Source organism: Plasmopara halstedii (assembly GCF_900000015.1).
Source record: "Plasmopara halstedii genome assembly, contig: Scaffold_2061, whole genome shotgun sequence".
Taxonomy (NCBI): domain Eukaryota; phylum Oomycota; class Peronosporomycetes; order Peronosporales; family Peronosporaceae; genus Plasmopara; species Plasmopara halstedii.
Window position 1 is genome coordinate 735,276 of NW_020188969.1, and position 23,006 is coordinate 758,281.

Below are 23,006 nucleotides of genomic sequence, written 5' to 3' on the forward strand. Positions count from 1 at the left end.
TCGCATAGAACAGCATGCATGTCGCGACGAAAAAAATGTGCGTCGTGAATAGTTAGTCACTTCAACAAATTCTATTGGTGAAACTACCGCCTATTTTGCCGAACGAGGCTTCTATGGCGTCGGTAACAAGGTTCACGTTCTTATTGGTGGCTTGTCGGCCATAACCTTAGCTAGGGATCTACCAGTGCGATGGATACAGTAGAGATTGCGCTTAAGGTGGTCTTTGTGTCTTAAGGCAGGACTTAAGCTATGTGACCCCAGCCAGATTCATGTACTGGGTGGAGAGAGGCAGTAATGGGGTACATACTCTGTCATAGTATACGTACACTACAGTGGGGGTGTCACGAGTCTCGCACATCGGGATATCTCATCATCAAACAACGCATCAATCAACGCACCGCTAATAAGGTCGGCTGGCTTTAAGGTGCCGATCCGAGAGCCTTTTGTGTTTTTTTAGCCTTGCTCAGATAAAAGAGTACTTAACATTACAAAGCTGGATAAAATACCAAATTAATGTGTACCGTATAACAAATCGCGTGAGACTAACTGTAATTGGGTCAACATTCTACTTTTTGCTTGCGCTTTCATGTTGAAGGAAACGCCTGTGGGGTATTCGGAAAAAGTGTTTCAATTTCTTTAAAGGCAACTGCACAAACAATCTATCCCTTTATTGCTCTTGTTTGGAGCTCCCATCCTTACCATCCAATCAGACGCAAGAACGTCTAATCACAAATGTATGAAAGTATATTCTGTTTCATGCAATTCCGAAAGCAAATAGATATAAGTTCAAGACATCATTCGGTACACGTACACTAGGCATGTCTCCACAAACCTCTTCTATCGGAGTACTATCACTCATTCGGTTCGGAGTACTTATCGTGTTGCCTCATCGTCAGACTTCACCATGGTACCCGCAACCTTTGCGCTATATCGGGGAGACAGCAATGTGATGTGTGCAGACACGATCACAGAGTACGTTAGCCTATCGTGCAATGCGGTCTTACATTGGCTAAACCATTCCGTGATAGCTAATGCACCACGGTTAGGCTCGTACGCTCGACCCAGGAGCAGAACCGAGAGCCTCTCACAAAACCATGTACTTAGCTTGTTTTTCTATTTCAGGAGTGACATATTGAAAGGATCAAGTCTAAATTAAACCTTATCTATATGTTTAAGTACCGCACTACGTTACGCCGACACCCCACACGTCTCACATACCTCTCTATGATGGGTGTCCATCGGTCTCATCAAAAGCAGTATTTTGTGCTTTTGCGTGTTGCAATGTATACGTACATAATAGTACATTTCGCACCCCGTTGCGCATTCCTCCTCGATGTAAACCAGACTGAATCCTATGATTAGATTGTCGATTTAAGATTTAGCGCATAACGCTCAACGAGCACTCATTGTGCTTTGAATAGTACTTTAGCACTTGAATCTCACGGTGTCTGCTCCTACAAGCACACTCTCATCGGAAGGCCATCTCCTTACGTACCCTCATAGGGATCAGTAAGCCTCCAAAAAAGGCGCAGCCCTCGCGGTTAAAGACCTTGTGAATAGTCTGCTAGGAGGCCGAGGTGCCTCAATAAAAATGGTCGTAGCGTTCTGATCCGACATCTCCGCCCTCTTCAAGAGAAATACGGAAGAACCGCTATCTCTACGCTCACCTTTCCATCGCACAAAACGTCTTTATTTATGAATCTGATTCATCTGATGTTGCTCACCATGCCGTTGCGGGTCCCTTTCACGTATATACATGTGGATCTTCCAAAAACTGTGAAAGATCATAGTAAACAAGCACTTCCTTATACGAGAGACCACGATACCGTTTGCGCCGCTTGGAGCAGCATCGGTTGGGTAAGTCCGTATCTCTAGTAAGACTTAGCAGGATACAGAATGCTGACAAATGCGTAGAAGAGAATCGCTATCAATTCGTGCACTCGGTAAGTGGGGATATCGTATCAATTTTTCAAGCCACCTTTGGAAAACAGACGCCTACTGAAATGTCGACTATTGCTTTACCTTTTAGAGTACGAAGCGCGATAAGGATGTCATAGTAGCTGCTCATAGCTCTAATTTTCTCAACAGCCCTTCTCGCTTCAATAAGTATCCTAAAGCGAGTCTCTGATCTAGAATAAGCTCAGGGCCTTTTTGCTAGTCAAAAGCGAGCTGCATTAGACGAGCCTGTATTTTCTTCTGGGAGGATACAAACCAAAGGTGCGCAAGGTCTTAAGTATCACTGGTGTCAGGGCGCTATTGCTAGAATGGGACCACGAACCTCTACGAATTTTTCGGAGCACGTTTTGTCTTACACTTCGTCAGATACTGGAAAACCCCTAATATATTCGACGGTCTACTACCGCTCAGCGTGCATGTGAACCAATCCTCAATCATCGAGCAGTGCCGACGCAGCGTGATCTTTATGTGGTTGGCTCTTTGAAATCTCTTGGGGTTGTGGCGATTGGTCGACACTCACCAAAAGTCTCGGCGATTGAGATGAGCGTGCGATTCCCGAGCTACGCCGGTGTAATGAGTGTTCCCAACCGTTCATAGTCATATTTCTGTCTTGAAGAAAAGAAAATGAATTGTTAAACAAGATGAAGACACCTGAGAGTAGTTGTGTTTATCTCATCCTTGTTAACAGTGAGAGAAATGACACACTACGATACTCAATTTTCTACATCTTGAAGATTTCGAATAGTATACTTAGAGCGATTGCTGTCGCTTTATCTCAAGTATTTGTAACGGCATTTCCAGGCAAACAACAGCATCAATGATAATGCAATTGACCAAATTCCATCAAATAACTCAATTACTATCTTTCTTCAGCGTCTTGGTGTTCCAGACGTTCACCTGAGGAATCAAAGTTTACGCTGCTGATTCAGCACATCTATCACGTGCCATAATCAAAGTATCAAAGTATGCCTATAAAAAATGTTTAAACCCTAATATCATGCAGGTTTTCATTTCTCAGAACAATATAGCAAATCAAGTCAAATAAAATAGTACTTGTGTATTATTTTTAAAGGCATTGAACATGTTGCAGTAGTGGTATCTTATAACTTGGTCTCCTAGCACGCCCTGACAAGCTAAGCCAGCTGCTCCTTAAGCAGCGCTGGCACAAATAGATTGGAACTGGTACTTGAACGTTGCATTTGCTCATTCCAGGCGGCATAGTGTTTGTTCGCAGTCTTTCTTGACGTCTCAATACGTTTTTCACGATCTGCAGCAGTGGGCGTATCCAAGTCCGACTCAGTGTTATCCGAGTCTGTACTCAACGCGCCAACAAGCATTCGCGGACGACGAACTCGAGTGTGACGTGAACGCTTCGCTCCGTCCCTCTTGTTTCGGCCCGAAAACATGTAAACAGCTCGTAAATCATACAAAACTCCTTCCGCCCGAACTCGTTCTTCCGGTGTCACTTTAACGTTACGCACATACGTCGAGCTACCCAATTTTTTGGGGATCGGAATTGCTGCAATCGACTCGCTAGCCAGCTTTTTCGAGATCCGCATAGGATTGCAGCACAAGCGTGACGATAGAAAAGCTCGAAGTGTAGTGCCCTCGGCAACATCAAGCACACCTTTAAAAAATGAATCAATAAGTGCTGCTGCGTACACTTCTTCATCATGTGACCATGGACCACTGCGCCGGAAGACGCGCATGGGGCTAACACTCGGCGTACTGTCCAAGGTGGCAGTTTCAGAGCTTATACGACTGGTAAAAATGGATTTGCGCTCCCGCTTGACTGGTGTGGCGACCTGAAGAGGCACTATCTTGTGCGCATCCTCGTATGCAAGACGCAGCTCCGTAATGCGGCTTTCCACTTCGAAACATTCCTCAGAAATATCGTTATCATCCGAACTGTCCGATGACATATTGTCTGTCTTCACCATCTTTCGAGCGTATGTGATGGAGCCGACGTTATCCGGAAATTTGTGATCATTCATGCGCTGAGGTGCGAGCTTCATTGACAATTGCTTTGGTGAGCAGCCTAATTGTTGGCAGAGATATGCCACAAGCCTAGTGCCTTCAGGAAGATCTAAAGATCCAGCTATGAAATACTCAAACACTGTGGTAACAAATTCTTCTTCTTCATGTGATTCGAACCCTGTACGAATAATTGTGGGCTTACGGCGCTTGGACTTCAAATTGTAATGATCAGACTTCCTTTTTTGCCCAAACACTTCTTTTCGAGTTTGAAGCGCGCCAATCTTTTCTTCCTTCTCATCTTCATCCTCCTTTCCGTTTAGACATAACGGTTGATCACCACCTTTATCATCTTGAACGTTGTTGTTCAGCACTCTAGTGCTGAAATTAATAGCTCGAAGCTCCTCTAGCATGCACTCGGCTTCACGTCGGATGTGATCACTTGGAGGAGGATTGGCACTAACATATACTGACGCGCCAATTTTTTTAGGAATTTTCTGTCCAGCCAGCGTCTCTGTTCCTAATTTCATCGAGACGCGGCGGCGATTGCAGCACAGCTTTTCTGCTAAAAATTTACGTAGCGTCACACCCTCTGGCAAATCGAGAAGCCCTTTTAAAAAGAACGAAACGAGCGCTGCAGCGTACTCTTCTTCGGCACGAGACCAAACTCCGCTGCGCACATAATTCAGGTTTTCACGTGCAAGTGGCGAGAGTACCTTTGGACTGCTACGCTTGATAAGAGCGTCCGCCTGAACCAGTAAATCTAATTTGGACATACTGTCATCCTCCCAGTCCTCGGCAGAAAGATTTTGCTCCTGTACTTTTCTTTCAATAAGACTCACTCCATTTGCGTCTTTGTCGCTCGCTCGATCGTGCTTCTTTGAATGTTGTTGCTTCTCCTGATTGTGCTTCTGCTCTTGATTGTTATCATGCGTCACCTTGACGTCACTTTTGTTATGCACGTTTGGCACAGAGTCAGTGACTGACGGCTGTTGGAAGTCTTGAAGGATCGCTACGGCGCACTGGAGCTCATCTGTACTCCACTTGCGGTTTGGCTCGCGAGGAGAGACGGGCGACGCTGGTTTCTCTTCTTCGAGGACAGGACAAAGAATCATCGAGAGATCCATCGTAACTCTCTCTCGTTTTTAATCTTAAGACTGTTCTGCTTGCGCTTAGACTAGAACTGTGGGCCAGAGCAACCCACCAACCACAGTGGCCTGCCCCCTCTCTGATGGCGACACTGCGACTCCCACACAGCAGGTAAGAGCTGTTCGTGCGTGTGTCGCGTCACGCATTTACTTGTAAATTGTATGAAGTTGCACCTGAGTGCAACCTTATACAATATTCTAGCGTTTCGATAAAAGGGCGTGTCATCACTGACAAAAGTATTTGTATATGTATATATTTTGGCCTTAAGAAATTAATTCGCTACAGCATAAGTCAAAATGCATCGCTATTATTTTATACGGTTGAGAAGGTCAGATCACACAAACAGCAAGAACATGAAAATCTTGCAACAGTACATCGTGAATAGGGTTTTGCTTTCAGGTTGCAGACAATGTATTCAGTGCCTCTTTTGGCTAACGCATGTATTTCTTTGTGGTTATTTTTGACCATGAGTGTATGCTGACGTGAAGGATGTTTTTGCTGACGAAGGTCGTATACCTGTTGGTCTGTCAAGTTAGAGCATTCTGTGATCCAGCAAAGCTTAATACCTAGAACTTCAGCAGCACATTTAGGTATCGATTGACCTTTTTATTATGTGCAGGCTCTTGCAAGCGCAAGTAAGATTTGCGGTTCCACGTTACCTTTTTGAAGGAATTCCACTGTAGACCAGGTTAAATGCACATCCATCACTCTATGCGCGCTGGCTCGCTGCTTGGAACATTTTTTGCTAAAACCTTGACCTCCTGCGTAGAGCCCGCGACAACAAGCTTTAAGACTGGGTACTCCTCGAATGTTCACGGCGCGTATATTCTAATTTCTCGGAATAAGATTAGCTTTACTCCTCGAAGTAAGCGCATAAACTGAGTTACATCTTATCACTGGAATCTTCAAATATGTTTTTTTACCAAGTCGATGCGCTAAGAAATAATATGTCGCACTCGGTCCCTCCCTGTATGCCTCATGCGTTTGAGAGCATTGGCGCATCATCCAAACGATTTGGTTCTGAACTATCGTACACTTTTTTTAAGGCGTGGAGCCACAGTGCTAGTCAGATTTGATCAATGCAGTACATCTGCTACTTAAACAGTCGTAACATTTATGCAACACCATGAGCCGAAGATAATATGGTAGCGTTGTGAAGCGCTATTTGGCGCAGTAAGTGCAAAGGGCTCATAATGTTGTTCGAAGTATCCATTACATCCATTGTTTGATATTCAGATACAACAAAGCAGCAAATCAGACACACACGCCGTAGGCGGCGACATAACAATTTTCGTTGACGGGTTGGCCTAACATCCGGAGCAAACGGTGTTACTGGTAAGTTTGACAAAGTTAGTACCTATTCACTCTGTTTAAAGGTAATGTCTTGTAGTTTATATCCAGTTGTTACATCCAGGCTACACTAGCCAAAAGTATGTAGCTGTGCTATTATTAGCATTTCTGGATACCTCAAAAATTACGAAAAGCAATAATGCAGTAATCAGGCGCCCAGCTCAACTTAACCTATATAGACAAGATGGTTGACCTGTAAACCCTCGAACAATTGCCATCATTTTTCGCCTGACCTTGCAGGCGAGGTCTCAAACGTATCTCAATACCCTGAGACTCAAAGCGCGTATCTGGTGCAAGATTAAATAGGGGACGTAAAAAAGCTACTAATTTTGTGGAGTGGACGTGGCAAAGAATCTTTTTTTAAAGTGAACAAGAACAGGAGCTTCACTAGCATATAGAAAAATGTAAAAGTGTAGACTGTATCCCCAACATGCATTCGTGTATGAGCGGATATGCAGTTTCATGTTGATAGTTTCACAGTCGGTACGCAGCCGATCTTCGACGCGGGAATGCCAGTTTTGCACGTCTCCGGACCGTCCATATCTAAAATAAACTGAAGCGCCATTGCCCTGATAGCGCTTGCCATTTCAAACTGGTAATTTTGGTAGAAAGAAATTTAACCTCGATGCTCCGGACATCTCAGATTATCACATGCATGATAGACTCTGCGAGAGAAAAAGCATGAAAGCCGCTTAGAGTGCAGTTTATCAATCGTAAAATAGGGCGAAACTTCGTTAAGAATTTTGCTGGAGAGTCAGACAGTCGAGCTGACTCTAAATTACAGTCATTACGTGCACTCTAGACTGCCCAATACGCTCACCAGAACTTACTTTTATTATGAACCATTCTTTCTGGGTAAAGTAGAGCATTCTTGAAAAGACGCTTGAGATCAATCTTATCAGTGAAATACATCGAAACGAAACCACAATCGCTATGGAGACGACGAGAAGAAGAAAAACCTGTTGGGCTAGAAGGTACCGGAGGTCTGATCAATCATTAATAGTAAGAATCTATCAATATGTAGAAGTATGTGTGAGCCACACTCAGAACGTGACCTGTCATACCGAGAAGATATTGTGGGTAACCTGTATGTATCGCTTTCCTTCAACCCTAAGAAACTCGGGATACATGTGACAGTTTTAGCTCTGATAAATTAATCACTAGGATTATTTATCTTCCTATAAGTCTTCACTTCGTTTCATCCTTCCTTCCGACCTTTAAGTTCATTGTGCCCCGCATCAAATATATCAACAGGTTAAAAGTCCAAGGTACATGTTCTTTGGGAAAGACGTGTCGGCCAAGCTGTCCATCGACAGGTTCAACGGTGATAAAAACGCCACTTGGAGTCGATACATTTGTGGCGTGTTCCTAGCCAACTCAGTGTGGCATGTGGTCAGCAGTGGGGTTACTCCGACCTTTGCTGAGCCTCGCGATTCAGACGAATGCATCGGGCTTAGCTTAAATGCACTGATCTGATAGTTCTTCACATGGACGCACCATCAAACAGTCGCAGAAAGCTAGTCGCATCTTCTTCAAGCGGCAAGTATCAGGCATGATTATGGCTGAAGGCGCCGACGTACTATATCACTGCTGAATTCAGAAACGAGCAGTGCAGATCTACATAATCAAAACCTCGTAAAGGTCTTTTGGAATGAGCACACCAAGCGACAAAGCGAGAAGATCCAACAATCGAGATTGAAGACGCTACAAGGGTGTATGGAACGAGCGAGATCAAACCTTTGGAAAACTGGGGCACACGTTGGACGCTGGATTAATCGAAAGGCAAAAATCGAGGTGCACGACGCGAAGGCCTGGCTCGAGTGTACCGAGCAAATAACGTCCACTGGGTTTATCTTACTAACTAAGCAAGACCAAACTACTTTTTTGGAGCTGACAGAACACATTAATACATGAGACTATGCGTGGAACATCTGTGCAGCGGGGATGCCGTAGCTTTTTGCTTAGAAGAAGCTAAACTAAGGTTACCGATCTTCATTCTATACATACAATCAGTATGGGTTATCGAATCACAATCCGCTTACTCCAAGAACACCCAAAACCTTAGCTCAAGACAAAGAACTCATCCATTTAAGATGTAAAGTGTATTCCATGGTTTTATCTGCGGCAAAGCTGCCTACATTTACATCTATATAAGACACCTCTACAACCCCAGGACCTTCTGCACGCATTCTCTGCTCAATAGCTCTATGTCTAAGACATAAAAGACACCCAGCCTCGCTTTTCTGAGAGCGCCCGTCGGCAGAGCCCTTCCTCGTCTCCTGCAAGCGGTGCAATCCAGACAGTACGTCCGTGGCTTCAAGGGAAGCGCATCTGAAGTCCTCGGCTCCTGAGTGCTGCACACCGCGTCCGCCACGGGCGACGGATTACCTCGATGAGGATTCGGGGGAAGTCGACTACGTGTCGAATACTCCTTCTTCGGGATGCAAGGGAGAGGAGGGCGAGGTACGCCCATGGCGCGACGTGAGCCCTGCTCGAACCTTGCGAACACCGTGTCTGTTTTCCGACTTCTCGACCTCCAGGGGGAGTGGTATCATTACCAATTGCCTCGACGAGGCACAAGAGCAGCCGTTGGAGGCTGCCCACAGGGCAGCTCTTATGCGCTTGTATCCACGTTTGGTCCTATACCCTCATGTGGAATGCGAATTCCGCTCAGCGGATCCCGCTACTGAAGCGAAAGGCGCGATCACTCCATCGTTAGGCGTCTTCGTAGTCGGACATCCGGCCACTCCACAAGCTGAGCTTGACCAGCGAAAAGCTCTACGAGCTCGCTTTCTGTTACCCTAAGAAACCCCAATGGATTGGTATGCGCTCGACTTCGAGCTCAAAGAGGAGACGCTCATGTACTCGCAATGCGTACTATTTCTGTGGTACTCGCCCCTGGCGAAACCGCTGCAGATGACGATGATCTCTTTAAGCGATGCGTGAAGCAGCATCAGAGACTTGCCTTGCTGTCTACCTTACAGCGAAGCCACAAATAAGTGTACTTGCGCGTAGAGCGCCATCTTAGATTTGAGCTTGCCAAACTTAAGGCGCAACCCCGACTTCCTGCGTATTGTCGCCCAGCGACGTATTACGCTCCCGCGAGCGCTGTGGTTTCTCACACAAGTGAGCCTACGACCACAGCAGCTCGGGCCAATGCTTGAGCTCAGCTCATGGCCTCGGAGAGATACTCAGCAGTGCCGATGACGATGGACTTGGTCCTCCAACGCTCGAAGAGCATCGCGAGTCACCGGACGGCGATAGATCGGATCGTCATCGTCCGCCGCTGACGCTTCTCGACGAGAAAGTTGGCTTCTTCTATCACGTGGAGCGCCTTGTGGCTCGACGTCGTCGACAGGGTCGAACCGAATATGTTGTAAATTGGCAGGCACATCCCGACTCCGAAAGCTCGTGGGAGTTTGGGGCGCCACTTCGGCATGACTTTCCAGACGTCGCAAATGCTTATGGTCGGAAGAGTAATGATGCTTCGTGTCGTGCACTCCGCGCTTCTTGACAGTAGCCCGGGAAGTCGAAGGGTTGCCTTCCACTTTGCGGGAGACTTCGAAAGCCTGGAGCACGTTGTGCGCCGACTGCCTCGCGTTGACGATAATCGTGCTCTGTCGAACTGGCTCCTAGCCATCGAGCAGCCGAATACGACCCTTGGAGCGCTTTGCGCCGCTGGAAAAGGAAGTTTTGTTGCACTACGTGCGCAGAAACACTTACTGGTTCACTTCTAGGTAACCGAGCGCCTTTGGGCGCCGGGTCCCGGTAAGCTTAAGCAAGCCCACTTGAAACACCGGTCGGGTGCGCATCCTTCTCGGAAGATTCAGCGTATACGCAAGGTCTCGGCCGTAAAGGTCCAATAAACAGTGGACAGAGTTTCGTCCTAAAGACAGCAGCGACTGCATGTGTAGGAAAGATTTTAGCATACAATAAAAGCAGGTCTCCTACCTCAAAGTCTTCCATATTTCTGCTGCGTTTTACATCTGCATATTCTTTCTAAATGTCTTGGCTTTCAGCCATCGCATCGCGAACGTGTCGTTGGACACTCAGTCTGGTAGACAGGAAGTCATCGGCTTCCTTGCGGACATTCATGGGGCTGACATCAGCTAGCCGTTCGGCTGCTTCTGTCCAACCAAGCTCTGGGCCATGGGATGGCGGCGTTAGAGGGACGCAAGGATCAACAAGCCCGTTTACGTAGAACGGCGTGTAGCACTGCATTGTTCAGAGCAAATTCTACGAGTGGCATCATGGCGCTTCGCCGAGGCCACTTGGAGCCCAGCACCTTGAAGATTGCAGACCAAACTTTCTCAGTGAAGGACGGGTCTGTATCAGAGACAATTGACTCCGGGAGTCCATGATGTCAATATAAACGATCGACAAACAGCGTCGCTGTACCCACACCGTCGATGGTGCCCGGCACTGCCGCAAGATGAGCCATCTTGCTCAAACAGTCCACAAAGACCACCACACCCTTGTTGCCCTTCGAGTCCTTTGGTATACCAAACACAAAGTCCATGCTCTTGGACAGCCACCACCCGGAGGGTACCGGTAAACTGGCCAGCGGCGCTGCCGCATTCGGAGAGGGTTTCACCCTTTGACACGTCTCTCACGTGCGCACATGTGTGCGACCAATAGTGGCAACTCACCGAGCAGTGCGTCTTCTCACGACCAAGATGACTACTAATTGGGGTGTCGTGGGCCTCATAGAGAATACGTTTTCTCAAATTCTTATCGTGAGGAACCACAATTTGTGGCGTATCCGTCGAATCGGAGCTATAAAACAGCAATCCGTTATTCAAAGAATATCGGTGTAATCGTGCGCGCAAAGGCGCCGACAACTTTTTAGCTGGGTCTTCAAACTCAGCCTGTAGCAGCGCTACACACATACTGTCACCCGCGTATGCGGTGCGGATCAACTCTGTCACTGACGACATCACCGTCGTGACATGAGCAAGCTCATAATCCGATCTGCGTGACAACGCATCAGCCAAAGCATTCTGCTTTCCTAGCTTATACTTCACCTCGAAGTTTTAATCTGCAAAGAATGAGAGCCACCTGTCCATTCTCTGTGAGAGATGAGGCGACTGAGTCGCAGTGTGTAATGACGCATGATATGTATCAATCACAAACGGCTTGGACCCATGCAAATGCATCGTCCATTGCAGATACTTCCTTGTCGTGGACTGGGTGGTTTTTTTCCGCAGCCTCAAGTTGGCGATATTCGAACGCTATCACCCAGTTTCGACCCTCGGCGTCTGAATGCAGCAGTGCACAGTCGATGGCAAAGTCCGAAGCGTCACAGACGACACTAAAAGGACGATCAGGGTCTGGCAACGCATTTATTGGTGTATGAAAAAGGCTGTCTTTGATCCCGTCAAAGCCTCCCGACGCTAGGAGCCGACACCATTTCGCATCTTTAATCAGAAAATTTGACAATAGCCATGCCATCTCCGCATAATAGGCTCTGTACTTGTTTAAGTAGTTGGCGAGGCCAAGCCACTTGCGCAAGTCCGTTTGATTCTTTGGAACCGGCCAGTCCATAATGGCCTTGACCTTAACGGGATCCGCTCGAAGGCCACGCTTCCCATTGAAGCACCCTAAATAAGGGAGATCTACCGCGCCGAAGATGCACTAATCTGCATTAGCATACAGCTTATTCGTGCGCATGCACTCTAGTACCGCTCTCAAATGGACGATTTGGCTCTTACTCGCACGACTGTGGCCGAAGATATCGTCGAAGAATGTCTGGACCCTGCTGCCCTCTACCTCTTTGAGACACAACATAATTCAGTTCTTCCCAGTAGGACACCCCACGCCTACTGGGATTCTTGTTTTCCCGCGACAAACAGACTGGTTTGAAGCGGGATGTTGGTTTGATGAAACTTTCGCGCCTTACGGAGGAGATAACGAGTCCGAAGGTGAAAACCCCGTCGGGTGTTTGAACGCTGCTCGGCAGCTCGAAACTCTCCCTCCTATAGCTGAGATCTATTGGGTCAGACCCGCGCGGCGAGCTCTGAGGGCGTGCATTCCGACCAAGTCGTGCCGACTTAAAGTTGCATTCGGCATTCAATGACACATTCACCGCTCCTTCAAAAGAAGACGGATGTACACAGAAGACTTTCATTCTGGCCAAGCGAGTGCGGAGGCCGTCCATAAAAAGTCACTGCGATCGTTTCGGGGAGAGGATCGACTGCCATCCCGGCAATGAGAGCTCGTAACTCTTGAACAAAGGCCACCAATTCCTTCTTGCCTGGTTGGGCCACAAGGAAATGCGATCGCACGCGATATGCCTGGTTAGGTGGCGAGAACACTCGCAACATCTGACGCTCCAGCTCCTTCCAGGAAGGCAACGCCGCTTGAATCGAAGCACCGCACGATAGTGCCCATTCTTGCTCTCGGCCACCGAGCTCGAAGATAGCTAGCGCAACGCGCTATTGCTTGTTCTGGAGCATGGCAAATGCCGTAGCCATCTCGGCCTCTCTTACCCAGAGCAGGAGATTCGTCCATCCTTACCCTCAAAGGTCTTAACGCTCACCATGAGTGGCCTGGGTCGGGAAGAGTCATCCGTCGTCGACGGTGGCTTCATGGACGCAGTCAACGCCGACCTATTCTGCTCTAGGTGCCCTAGCAGAGCATTTTCATAGCTCGAAAGCGCCTGTTGGCGCGCGCTGATCGCTTCAGGACCTTGCGAAGCGAGGTGTTGCAAGCTCTAAGGGTCAAGCAGAGACATCAGATTTTTAAGCCGGTCCTCCATGCAATTATTATTCCTCTATCGTAACAGAAGATCAGTCGTATCGACTCAGGCGAATATTGACTACGAATGCTACCAAATGCAGCGGGACTGCTGTAGCTCTTTGCTTAGAGGAAGCTAAGTGAAGGTCACCGACCTAATGTTCTTTACAAGAACCAGTTCGAGTGTAGTGGATCACAATTCGCTCCCTCCAAGTACTACGAATTTTAACCAAGATAAAGGAACTCTTTTGTTTAATATTAAAACCGTATTTAATTGTTTAGTTGCGGCAGAGTTGCCAATATCTAAAATCCTAGATTTTTCAAATTATAATAGTAATATATAATCAATGTTGCAAAGCCTACTTAATATAGTTATACGCATTACTACTGGCAGTCTTGCCACGTGTTATGGCACTGTGTGATTACACTAACTTGTGTAATCCACACCTATGTATGGTAACATAAGATAGTGCGGCCCGCCCTTTCGTACAAGGGTACGTGTAACCTCGTTACTCCATGAGGTACAATAAATTCTTTTCAGGCCACCCTGCACCATCTGGGACTTGGCATTGGTCATGAAATCATCGTCGCCCGCCTTTGCGTAAAAATTTGACTTTTGTGCCTCTCAGTCGTCAGCGACAGGGACACGCAAAGCTCAGGCTCATCGTGCTGCCACAGATGAAACATATCAAAGTACTGTGCAGCTGCTCAGAGCCTAAGAGATCATTCCTTCTCATCTAACATTGCTGAGGTTCACTGCCCTTTACCGGACCCATCGAGCTTTCACCTCCGGTACCGTTTCTGTCCAATGCGGCAGAAAAGCTGTATACCTCATTCTTTGGAACACATACCGCTTCCTCAAAGAGATAATTTGGCGACGTAAGGTCTCAGCGCTAGAAGCACCCGCTAGGGTACTCTTTATTATGATGGTATTGTTACTGCCTCAAGGAGAGGGTCTGACGCCATCGCTGCGATGCGAAATCGTATTCTTAGGACACATTGTGCCTCCCTTAACGAGCGAGCATGAAAATTGAAACGCACCCTATACCCCTGGTTAAGCGGTGCGAGCATCCGTTGCATATCTCGCTATGAATATTATTTTAATGTTTTTAACGCCTCGCACAATGGTAATGCGCGTTAGTACTTATTTTCGCACACGACCTTTAAACCTGGAAACCGCAACCGCGACGCGCAATTGCTCCATCTAACGCGTGACCAAACTTATGGCCATCTCAGTCTTCCTTATCCAGGAGTTGATGTTTGCCCATCCCTGCCCGCAAAAAGTTGGATGCCCATGGTCAACGTCAGCGGCCTCACGGTGGGTGCTACTGTGCTCTCACCGACGCCCACTTGCGGCGCTTCTGTAGGCGCTTCACCAATTACCGCATCTAGCCTTGAGCCGCTAGTTCTCTAACCCCCTTTGCGACATTAATCGACTTAGGTTCTTTAAGCGTATCTAGATATTCCGGCGGCAGGAATCAAAGAACCCACGCTATATCCCAATTATGATACAATCTTTCCACGAATCGATTGCAGGGTTGACTATAAGTGATGTTAAGTGCAACCAAGTTGTCGTGCATTTTCCACAGAAAAAGCTTCGAGTAGACGCATCATCAAACATACACGAATTGTCGTTCGCACGCTCCACCCAGGAGTGGAGCCGAGATCATTCATCGTAACTAGTTGCCTAGCTGCTCGCCATCTCAAGCGTGACATATTATACGTACTTCTGTTTGGAGTGATACTATAACTACATATTACCATGTTTCATTTTAATACTAATTCATTAGTGAACTTGAGGCTTACAGCCCACATAAATGGCGGATATCTCTCTTACAGAATTTTATCATTGCAGCGGGGCTGCCGTTGCTCTTTGCTTAAAGGAAGCTTACCTAAGGTCACCGACCTTCGTTCTATACTAGAACCAGTACGAGTGTAGCGGATCGCAATCCGCTACCTCCAAGAGTACACAAAATCTTAACACAGGGCAAATGTACACTTCTGTTCTATTTTATATACTGTATTTATCTGTTTTATTCTCGGCAGAGCCGCATATATCTTAATCTAAAGGTTTTCCTGATAAAAGAGTAAAGCCTACTTCATATGCATAACTACTGGCAGTCCCGCCACGTAGTGGCTTCTTCTTACGATGTAGCCAAATCATGGCGTGATTACACCGACTTGTGAATTACCACGTTTTCACGTCCACACCATCTTGTGTGACCCACCCAGGGTACGTGTAACCCCGTTACATAATCATAACTACCAAAGTGCCGGTACTTACAAAATACTCAGAATTACACAAAATTATAAATGTAATTTGCGCGGTTGTGCAATGTACAATGTACATAAATGTAGAGTCTATTTTTAGTACACAATAGACTTTGTTACATAAAATGGTGTAAAATCCATACTGTAGCGTATAAATATTTGGATTCACAAGGCAGCATTGCAATGTTATGATGACATCATTAGATGCAAGTACGGAAAAAGGATTACGTAAGAAGGAATAGGGCAATGTTTATACGATACAGTAAAGCTTTTCATTTATATTAACAATGACATAGACATCTTTGTATATATTACCCTATTCCTCCGATGAGAAAGTATTTCTGCTTGATGAGAGATGTCATAATAAGACGTAAACAAATTCTCGGAGAAAGGTAATCAAAAGTAATATTGTGTGTAAATCAATAGTACACTTTCACTTGCATAGAAACCGACAGATACGCTTTTCAAGATTTCGTGAAATTTAGTCGATCGATAGAGCAGATTTTGCCATGTTCACACTCCTTCTGATTTGTAATACCACCACCTACCTCGTAGTGGTAAACAGCCTAAATATTTTTTACTACAACCTAGACATTATTGTTGGAACCTTTCTTTGAAACTCTTCATGTTTCTTTGGCCTTCCAACTGGAAATTCGTTCTAGAAAAACAATTTTAAAATATTGTAAATGCCTGCTACTTGCACCACCACACTCTCTTGTTACGCAAACTCAACCACAGGCTAAAGTGTAGTATGGAGTATTTGACTCTTAGGCTTCCTCGGATTCAGCCATTTATTTTGTTTTGGCTCAACGTGATCGAGCGCTATCGCACATTCTTATTAAATTTGGAAGCCAGCGCGAATATCTTGAAGTAACTGGGTCCCGCTCTATGTGCTCACTTAAGTCGTTCATCGCATGAATTGAATGAAAGGCTTGTCCTATTGTATGAATCTATGTATCTACTTCCCTACCGAGAACATGTTTGATGCATCATCTTCCCGAAGAAAGAGTCCAGAATATAGACTGGTGGCTGGCGACGTCAACGATAGATTTGGGACTTTTATTCGGTACATGGGACTTTTGATGCCGTAGAATCATGTGTAAACATTTGGTACATCCATACAAAAACCTGACACTTGTACCTAGGAGTTGTACTCAAAAAGGTCTTTTAATATTCCTCTTATATAATTTATGTAGCTGTTTACGCCTGCGCTGACTGAAACTTTCTTCTCCTGTACATAACTGCTGACAATCAATCACCAGAGCAACGTTTAAATGCTCGGAAGGATTATAGCAAAAAGTTGTTGTATATAAATCTCTATATGGATTTCACATACTTTAAATAGTTAGGCAAAAAGCTCTAGGTGTACAGTAGCTTTGCCTTAAAATTCCACCAAGTTTCTTAGGATTTTGGTCATCATTACGTTTGATTAATGTCGCTTTGGGTAAATTCTTCATCCCAAAGCTCATATGTAGAGCCTTCGTTCATACGTCAAATATCATCTATAGAGTTTCATTGGGCTAACCAGAGCAAACAAAATCCATGACGATGGCTGCGTCGTCCACAAATTGCCAGCTTACGCCAGACTTATATGTCAAATTCTTGACGAGGATAGGGTTGAGCTCCTGGTCTCAGTCGTAAACCTCAATACAATTAGATGAGCTAAATGACTGTCGTATTTTGGCATGCGACGAAGCGTTACATGCGGCACGAGCGGCAGTTGCCAGTTTTTCTTTATACCTTGAACGATGCCACTATCCGATCACTCAGGTACGGATTACGTCGCTGTTCAAGACGCGAGTCCTAGTATTGACATGTACGGCTCGACTTCAAACATTCTGGTCCTACCCGATGTCTCTAAGCAGGACACGCATGCTGATGTTGCAGCATTGCGTGCTAGCTTCGCCACGGGCGCCACAAAAGACCTTAAGATGCGCAAGTCGCTGCTACGAGCGCTTCAGCGGCTCTTGAATGAAAATGAGGCACTCATTAATGACGCCGTTTGGAAAGATCTACATAAGCATCCAGCCGAGATGTCTGCCATGGAAACTGCGCTTCTTTTAGCTGAAATCCAACTTTTTATTGACTACATTGACGATTGGTCCAAGCCTAAGCTCAAGCCTACTAATATCGTAAACTTACCAGGCTTATCGTATGCTCGACCCGAACCGCTGGGAGTCGTCTGCATCATAGGCGCGTGGAACTACCCGGTGCATTTGTTGCTGATGCCACTGATAGCCGCTTTAGGAGCCGGTAATTGCGCCATCGTACGGCTTCCGGGTGACGACACAACGCGCAATGTAAACAACGTGCTGCTTCAGTTATTTGATAAATATATAGACAAGCGCTACGTGCGTATTGTTTACGGAGGTGTTGAGGAGACTAAAAAGATGCTACAAGAACGATACGACTTAATTTTCGCCACCGGTGGCACTTTTATGGGCAAGATTGTGGCTCAAGCTGCGGCGCTGCACTTGACGCCTATAGTCCTGGAGCTAGGAGGAAAGTCTCCATGTATAATTGACAACACGGCGGATTTGAAGCTGGCTGCAAAGCGTGTTGCTTGGGGGTCCTTTATCAATGCAGGACAAACATGCGTTCGTCCTGACTATTTACTAGTGGACGCCAAAGTGGGCGATGAGTTTATAAAATTGTTAAAAGTAGAATTAGATGCGCAGTTTGGAGGTCCAAATGTGAAGGAGTCAGACAGCTTTGGTCGTGTGGTCAATCAGCGCATGTACGATCGTCTTGTGCGTATCTTGGACAAAGATCAGAAGCATGTGATATATGGAGGCGACACTGACGCCAAGCAGCTTTTTATTTCTCCGACACTTTTCAACTTTCGCTCTGATTTCGACTCATTTGTGTCCAGTGCGTCGATGGAGGCTGAAAACTTTGGCCCATTACTGCCAATTTACTACTATGCTTCTGGTAATTTGGACGAGCCCATCAAATTTGTTACGTCACGGGAGAAACCGCTTGCTCTGTATTATTTTAGCTCTAAATCCAAGAACAAGGAGCGCGTAGTGAACGAGACGTCATCTGGTAGTATGATGGTAAATGACATGCTCACACAGCTATCAAATCCAGACGTTCCATTCGGAGGCGTTGGTTGTTCAGGCATGGGGGCGTATCACGGTCACTACGGCTTTCAGGCCTTTTCGCACTTAAAGACTGTGATATATAAGAATGGGCTGCTTGATTTGCCTCAACGCTACCCACCTTACACTCCGTCAAAGCAATATGTTCTGAGTATGGCTTTGTATCCATTTTCACGGCTGCAGATGCGGCTTGTAAAGGCAATTGCTTTCGCTGTGGTGCTTGCCGTAATCGCAATCATCATTAAAAATGTTTCTTAATGTGTGTAGCATGTCAAATTGATTCCAAATTCACTTAGTAATTTCATTACGTATTGTAATATTGAAAATATTCAAAAGATGCTTTCGATGCTTGTGAAGACGCTACTTACAGTCTTTATTTTCTACTACACCTTTCTCACTGTTTTGACCACTTTTGGCTTCCTTTGCCCCTCCACTGTCTTTGACATCGACTGAAATCTTTTCGTCCTTACAATATTTCCGCTTCCCACAATCATTTATGTCACTTTCACAGAATTTTGAGTCCGCGCGAGTGTTTTCGACCGATGCGCGTGCCCGCATGGCCTTCATCAGACCGTAAAATGCATTGTAGTCCATGGATGCAATAACAATTTCAAGATATTGCTCTGCCTTTGGGTCAACCTTCAAAGCCTCTCGGCAATGCTCAACAAACTCGTCGTCAGTCACTCCTTGTTGCGTCAAGAATACTGCTCCAACACAATCATGAGATTATATGAGCTATATTTTTTATTTTTTGATGTAATACGCACTCTTCATGTGCTCATTGAACATTTGCTGGAACTCAACGTAGATGGTCATATATTCAAGCTGATGCTCCAGATCGTCTGTGAAGCTAAGGGCATGATCAAGGAAGAACTGCTCAAACTGACGCTGAAATTGTGTAGCCTTTATGTACTCTGCCAATGCGCGCACCACAGGATCTTGAATCTTGACGTCCATGGCGACAGCAGGTTATGTGCACAAAAGCTTACACTTTTAAGCATCGAGACTAAAACCGACGCATCAAGAAATAACTCTCGTTGGGCAGTTAACAACGGCTTTACTTTCTAATAATAACTGTGATCTGGTAGAATGTAATTCAATTACGAAAATTCAGCCGCTACCTGCAACATTGCAGACTTACCTGGCAATAAACAAAGTATCGAATATGAAGCATATAATGTGCAATTGCGTACATCTGGAAGATGTACAATTGTGCCTATTACAAATCAAACATGTGTCACATGATACATTTGTGTAACAGCGAATTTTTCAAAAAAATCGGTATTAAGATGAGCGCTGTTAATTTGTACTATAATGGAAATAGAGGTAATACAATATAAATGTCAGTCTGACATAATCCCAACAGCTCAGGCACTAGTTACGGTGTAAGCTCTCCTGGATGGGGCGTAAAAGACCAAAATCTGTGCGGTTACTAACGAGCTGTTTGGGTTTGGGCTTTCTTTGTTTAAAGTGCACGGCATTCAGAGCGGACTCGCTAGCTTAAAGCTGTCACCAGCAATGAAAATGCGCTATTGATATCCGACCAAAAAACACGACCGCTCATATTTTAAAGCCGAGATGAAATATTCGCTCACTCTGGGCGAGAGGACTAGTCATTAATTAGCCGCGCTTCAGACGAAGCAACAGCTCTTTTGCTTGTGATCTCCAAGTGAGGAAGCCGCGCGCGAGAACGGGCAATCATGTGAGGCAACCCTGTGGAAAAGCACTTAAAGATTCGAAACAACAAATCTCAGGGATGTTTGCACCGCCTAACTAGGCGTATCGAGAGCTTTCGAAGTTCGTATCTAATGAATCCACCCGTCAAGTGCTAAGAGAAGTAGCGGTCTTTGTCCTAGAGGTGTAAGATCACATCGCTGTAATGGCGTCGGACCCTACCCGGAGGCAGCAACAATTAGAGGGCCTCCAAAACTATGTACACCAGAATCTTCCGTGTCCACGATGTCTCTTTTAAGAAAGCGGTGGGTGTCACGTTGCGAAGTACAACTTCCGTGCGGCAAGACCTGGATGGGTTACCGAAAGGAAAGCTCTATTAGTACACTTGAGGCAACGAACCTCAGCCATATTAAGAAAGAAGGAGATCTTCAGGCATCAGTGAAGCAACGTGATACTCGCAGATTTCCGGTGTAAGTCAACTGCACCTTGCCCCCCCCTTCGCTCTCGGCTGCGACAAACAAAGGGTTGTGGCTCAGCGCAAGATCTCCCGATGCACCTCTCGTGGAGAAAAGGCGAGGCTGACCAACGTTATCAGAGTAATAAAACGATCTCGTGGAGGTCGTGCCAGCCCCAAAACGATTGAGTTTATCCAAAGAGGAGGGGTAATATTAACAACAAGAAAACCTACAGTTCACTTTGTGTAATTGTAGTTGCTCTCAAGTACCGATATATCAGTATTTATGAAAATGATGGAAAGTCATAAAAAAGACGTCCACGGTACATGTCGACACTTTATTATAAGATGTGGCTAAACGGAAATATCTAGTGTTGGTCCGCATCGAGATAATGCTAAATTTATGTCACTCCCGAAATATCAAGCTAACGTTTGAGACCCCCAGTTCAGCTGCTGGGTCGAGTGAATGAACTCAAACTCTGCGCAGTTGTTAACGTGAATCTTGGGTCGAATCATCTTTGTGCAACATGCACGGCAATCCAGTGCAATGTATATGTAGGCAACACGAAGTATAGCCCCAATTATCTTTGCGAAGAGTGGTCAGAATTTCTGGAATCAGATTTTATATCTCAAATTTGAGCTGAATTCGAGCAAATAAGCACCCACTTGTTTAAAAAGCTCTTTTATAAATGTTATTTCTGCGTTTGTTAACGGGGAAATCGTAGTGTTCAAGCTTTTCGGCACGAGATACAGGAGAATAGTGAAGACTGTCACATCTATCATCTTGTTCTAGAGTGCAAAGTCGGAGTGATGGTCGATGCTCTTGGGGCATGTGTTACGCCTGCTTCACGCAATGAATTATATCGGATCCACTGTTACATATGGTAAAATGTATCAAATCTAATCATCTTGAACTAACACTCGTTAATTGAGGAAGTAAGAGCTACTTGTCCGCATACAAGCGTGGTATAAACAAGAAATTTCAGCATGGAAAAAAACCCAGCGACAGATGTCGTACCTTTTGTATAACTCGGTAAGCCTTACTTGGTGGGGTCTGCAGGGGGAGAAGAAATTACTTTAACCCGTCCAAAAGCTGATAACTTTGATAGTCGAGGTGGATGCTTAGGTGTTACCGTATAACCGAAGTTTCCCAAACAGGCGCGGCGCGCACCGAAATCCTCCGCGTACACACGTCATTTCGCCCAATGCGGGAATTAGCTTCTGATTTACAAGTGTCTGTTGGTGGGCGGGGTGTGAAGGCTCTATGACGCGGTATGACGAGAGTGCTATCTCGGCTCCTGAACAGCACCTTAATATTTTTTGCAGGTGTTGCACCTGCAGATGTACCAGCCATTTAAACCCTGCAGGTCCCCACTACTTCGATAAGAGGAGCAAGGTTGCCGTGCACCTTACACAGAGGCGATTTTATGTAGCAATTCTGCGCTAATAAAGGCATGTAGGACGGTTTGTATACTCTTCCCGGACGTAGAATGCAAAGCTAGTAAAGCAACTAGATAATCTAATGTATTTTCATTTTAATACATTTTTATAGTTGAAATTTTATGTCTTTTTTCAGTGCTCAATAATAAAAAGTACATATAATGCATGACGTGGGACTTAAGACCAATGTCCCGTGGGCTACTTTCTGTTTACGGAGTCCCGATATTCTTATCAGCTCCAGTGCTCTTCCTTGACAGATTGTTATGTGTCCGTACACCGTAATACGGGTACATACCCTGATATACACATATCTTAATGGACAAAAATGTTACACTATAATACTCATACCACACTCGATATGGGAAAAAATATCAGAGTTGGTCCGGGATCAAGCCTTTAACAGTAAGCAGAGAGCGACGAGTTCGGAAGCATTTAAAAAATCGCTGTACTTCTGCGTAAGCCAAAAATGGGCGATCGCAAGACATAACTACCTGGCGCCGAAGTTACGGACGTAAACTAGGGATCATGCAATATATGTTTGTAGATATGAGCTGGTAGTGGGATCTCAGGAACCGCCATCTGAATGAACAGGCATAACCATTTTATAGACACATGTAGCTTTTTTTCGGGCTGCTCAACACAGAGTTGCCAGATACTTGGAACAAAGAGAGTCCGAATCAAAGAGTCTCCGTTAAAAACTGCACAGAGTTTAGATATTTACACCTCACCCAGCAGAAATTAAAATATTTTATTATAACTTAGCTATTACATAGCTCTACCACTTCTAGTGTGGCATATGCTAGAATTATTTATATGCGCGCGAGTACTAGATGTAAGGGTTACGCGTTTCCTTCTACGAAACGGCGGGTCGCACAATCTTGTGCAACCGTACATCGGTTTGT

The 23,006-nt window shown here is 45.5% G+C and overlaps 3 protein-coding genes across 3 annotated transcripts; 1 reads left to right on the plus strand and 2 right to left on the minus strand.

The window, feature by feature from the left end:
• Positions 1-3,089: 3,089 nt before the first annotated feature.
• PHALS_02677 (uncharacterized protein) lies at positions 3,090-5,057 on the minus strand (the record flags this gene model as incomplete). The annotated part of the gene is made up of 1 exon (XM_024717103.1): positions 3,090-5,057. The coding sequence occupies one exon, from the start codon at positions 5,055-5,057 to the stop codon at positions 3,090-3,092; it is 1,968 nt and encodes a 655-aa protein (XP_024582635.1).
• A 12,126-nt stretch (positions 5,058-17,183) lies between these two features.
• PHALS_02678 (aldehyde dehydrogenase) lies at positions 17,184-18,794 on the plus strand (the record flags this gene model as incomplete). The annotated part of the gene is made up of 1 exon (XM_024717104.1): positions 17,184-18,794. The coding sequence occupies one exon, from the start codon at positions 17,184-17,186 to the stop codon at positions 18,792-18,794; it is 1,611 nt and encodes a 536-aa protein (XP_024582636.1).
• Positions 18,795-18,896: 102 nt separating this feature from the next.
• Positions 18,897-19,493, minus strand: PHALS_02679 (ADP-ribosylation factor-like 2-binding protein, domain; the record flags this gene model as incomplete). The annotated part of the gene is made up of 2 exons (XM_024717105.1): positions 18,897-19,240; positions 19,304-19,493. 2 exons carry the CDS (start codon positions 19,491-19,493, stop codon positions 18,897-18,899), a joined length of 534 nt encoding a protein of 177 aa, XP_024582637.1.
• Between the last annotated feature and the right edge of the window lie 3,513 nt (positions 19,494-23,006).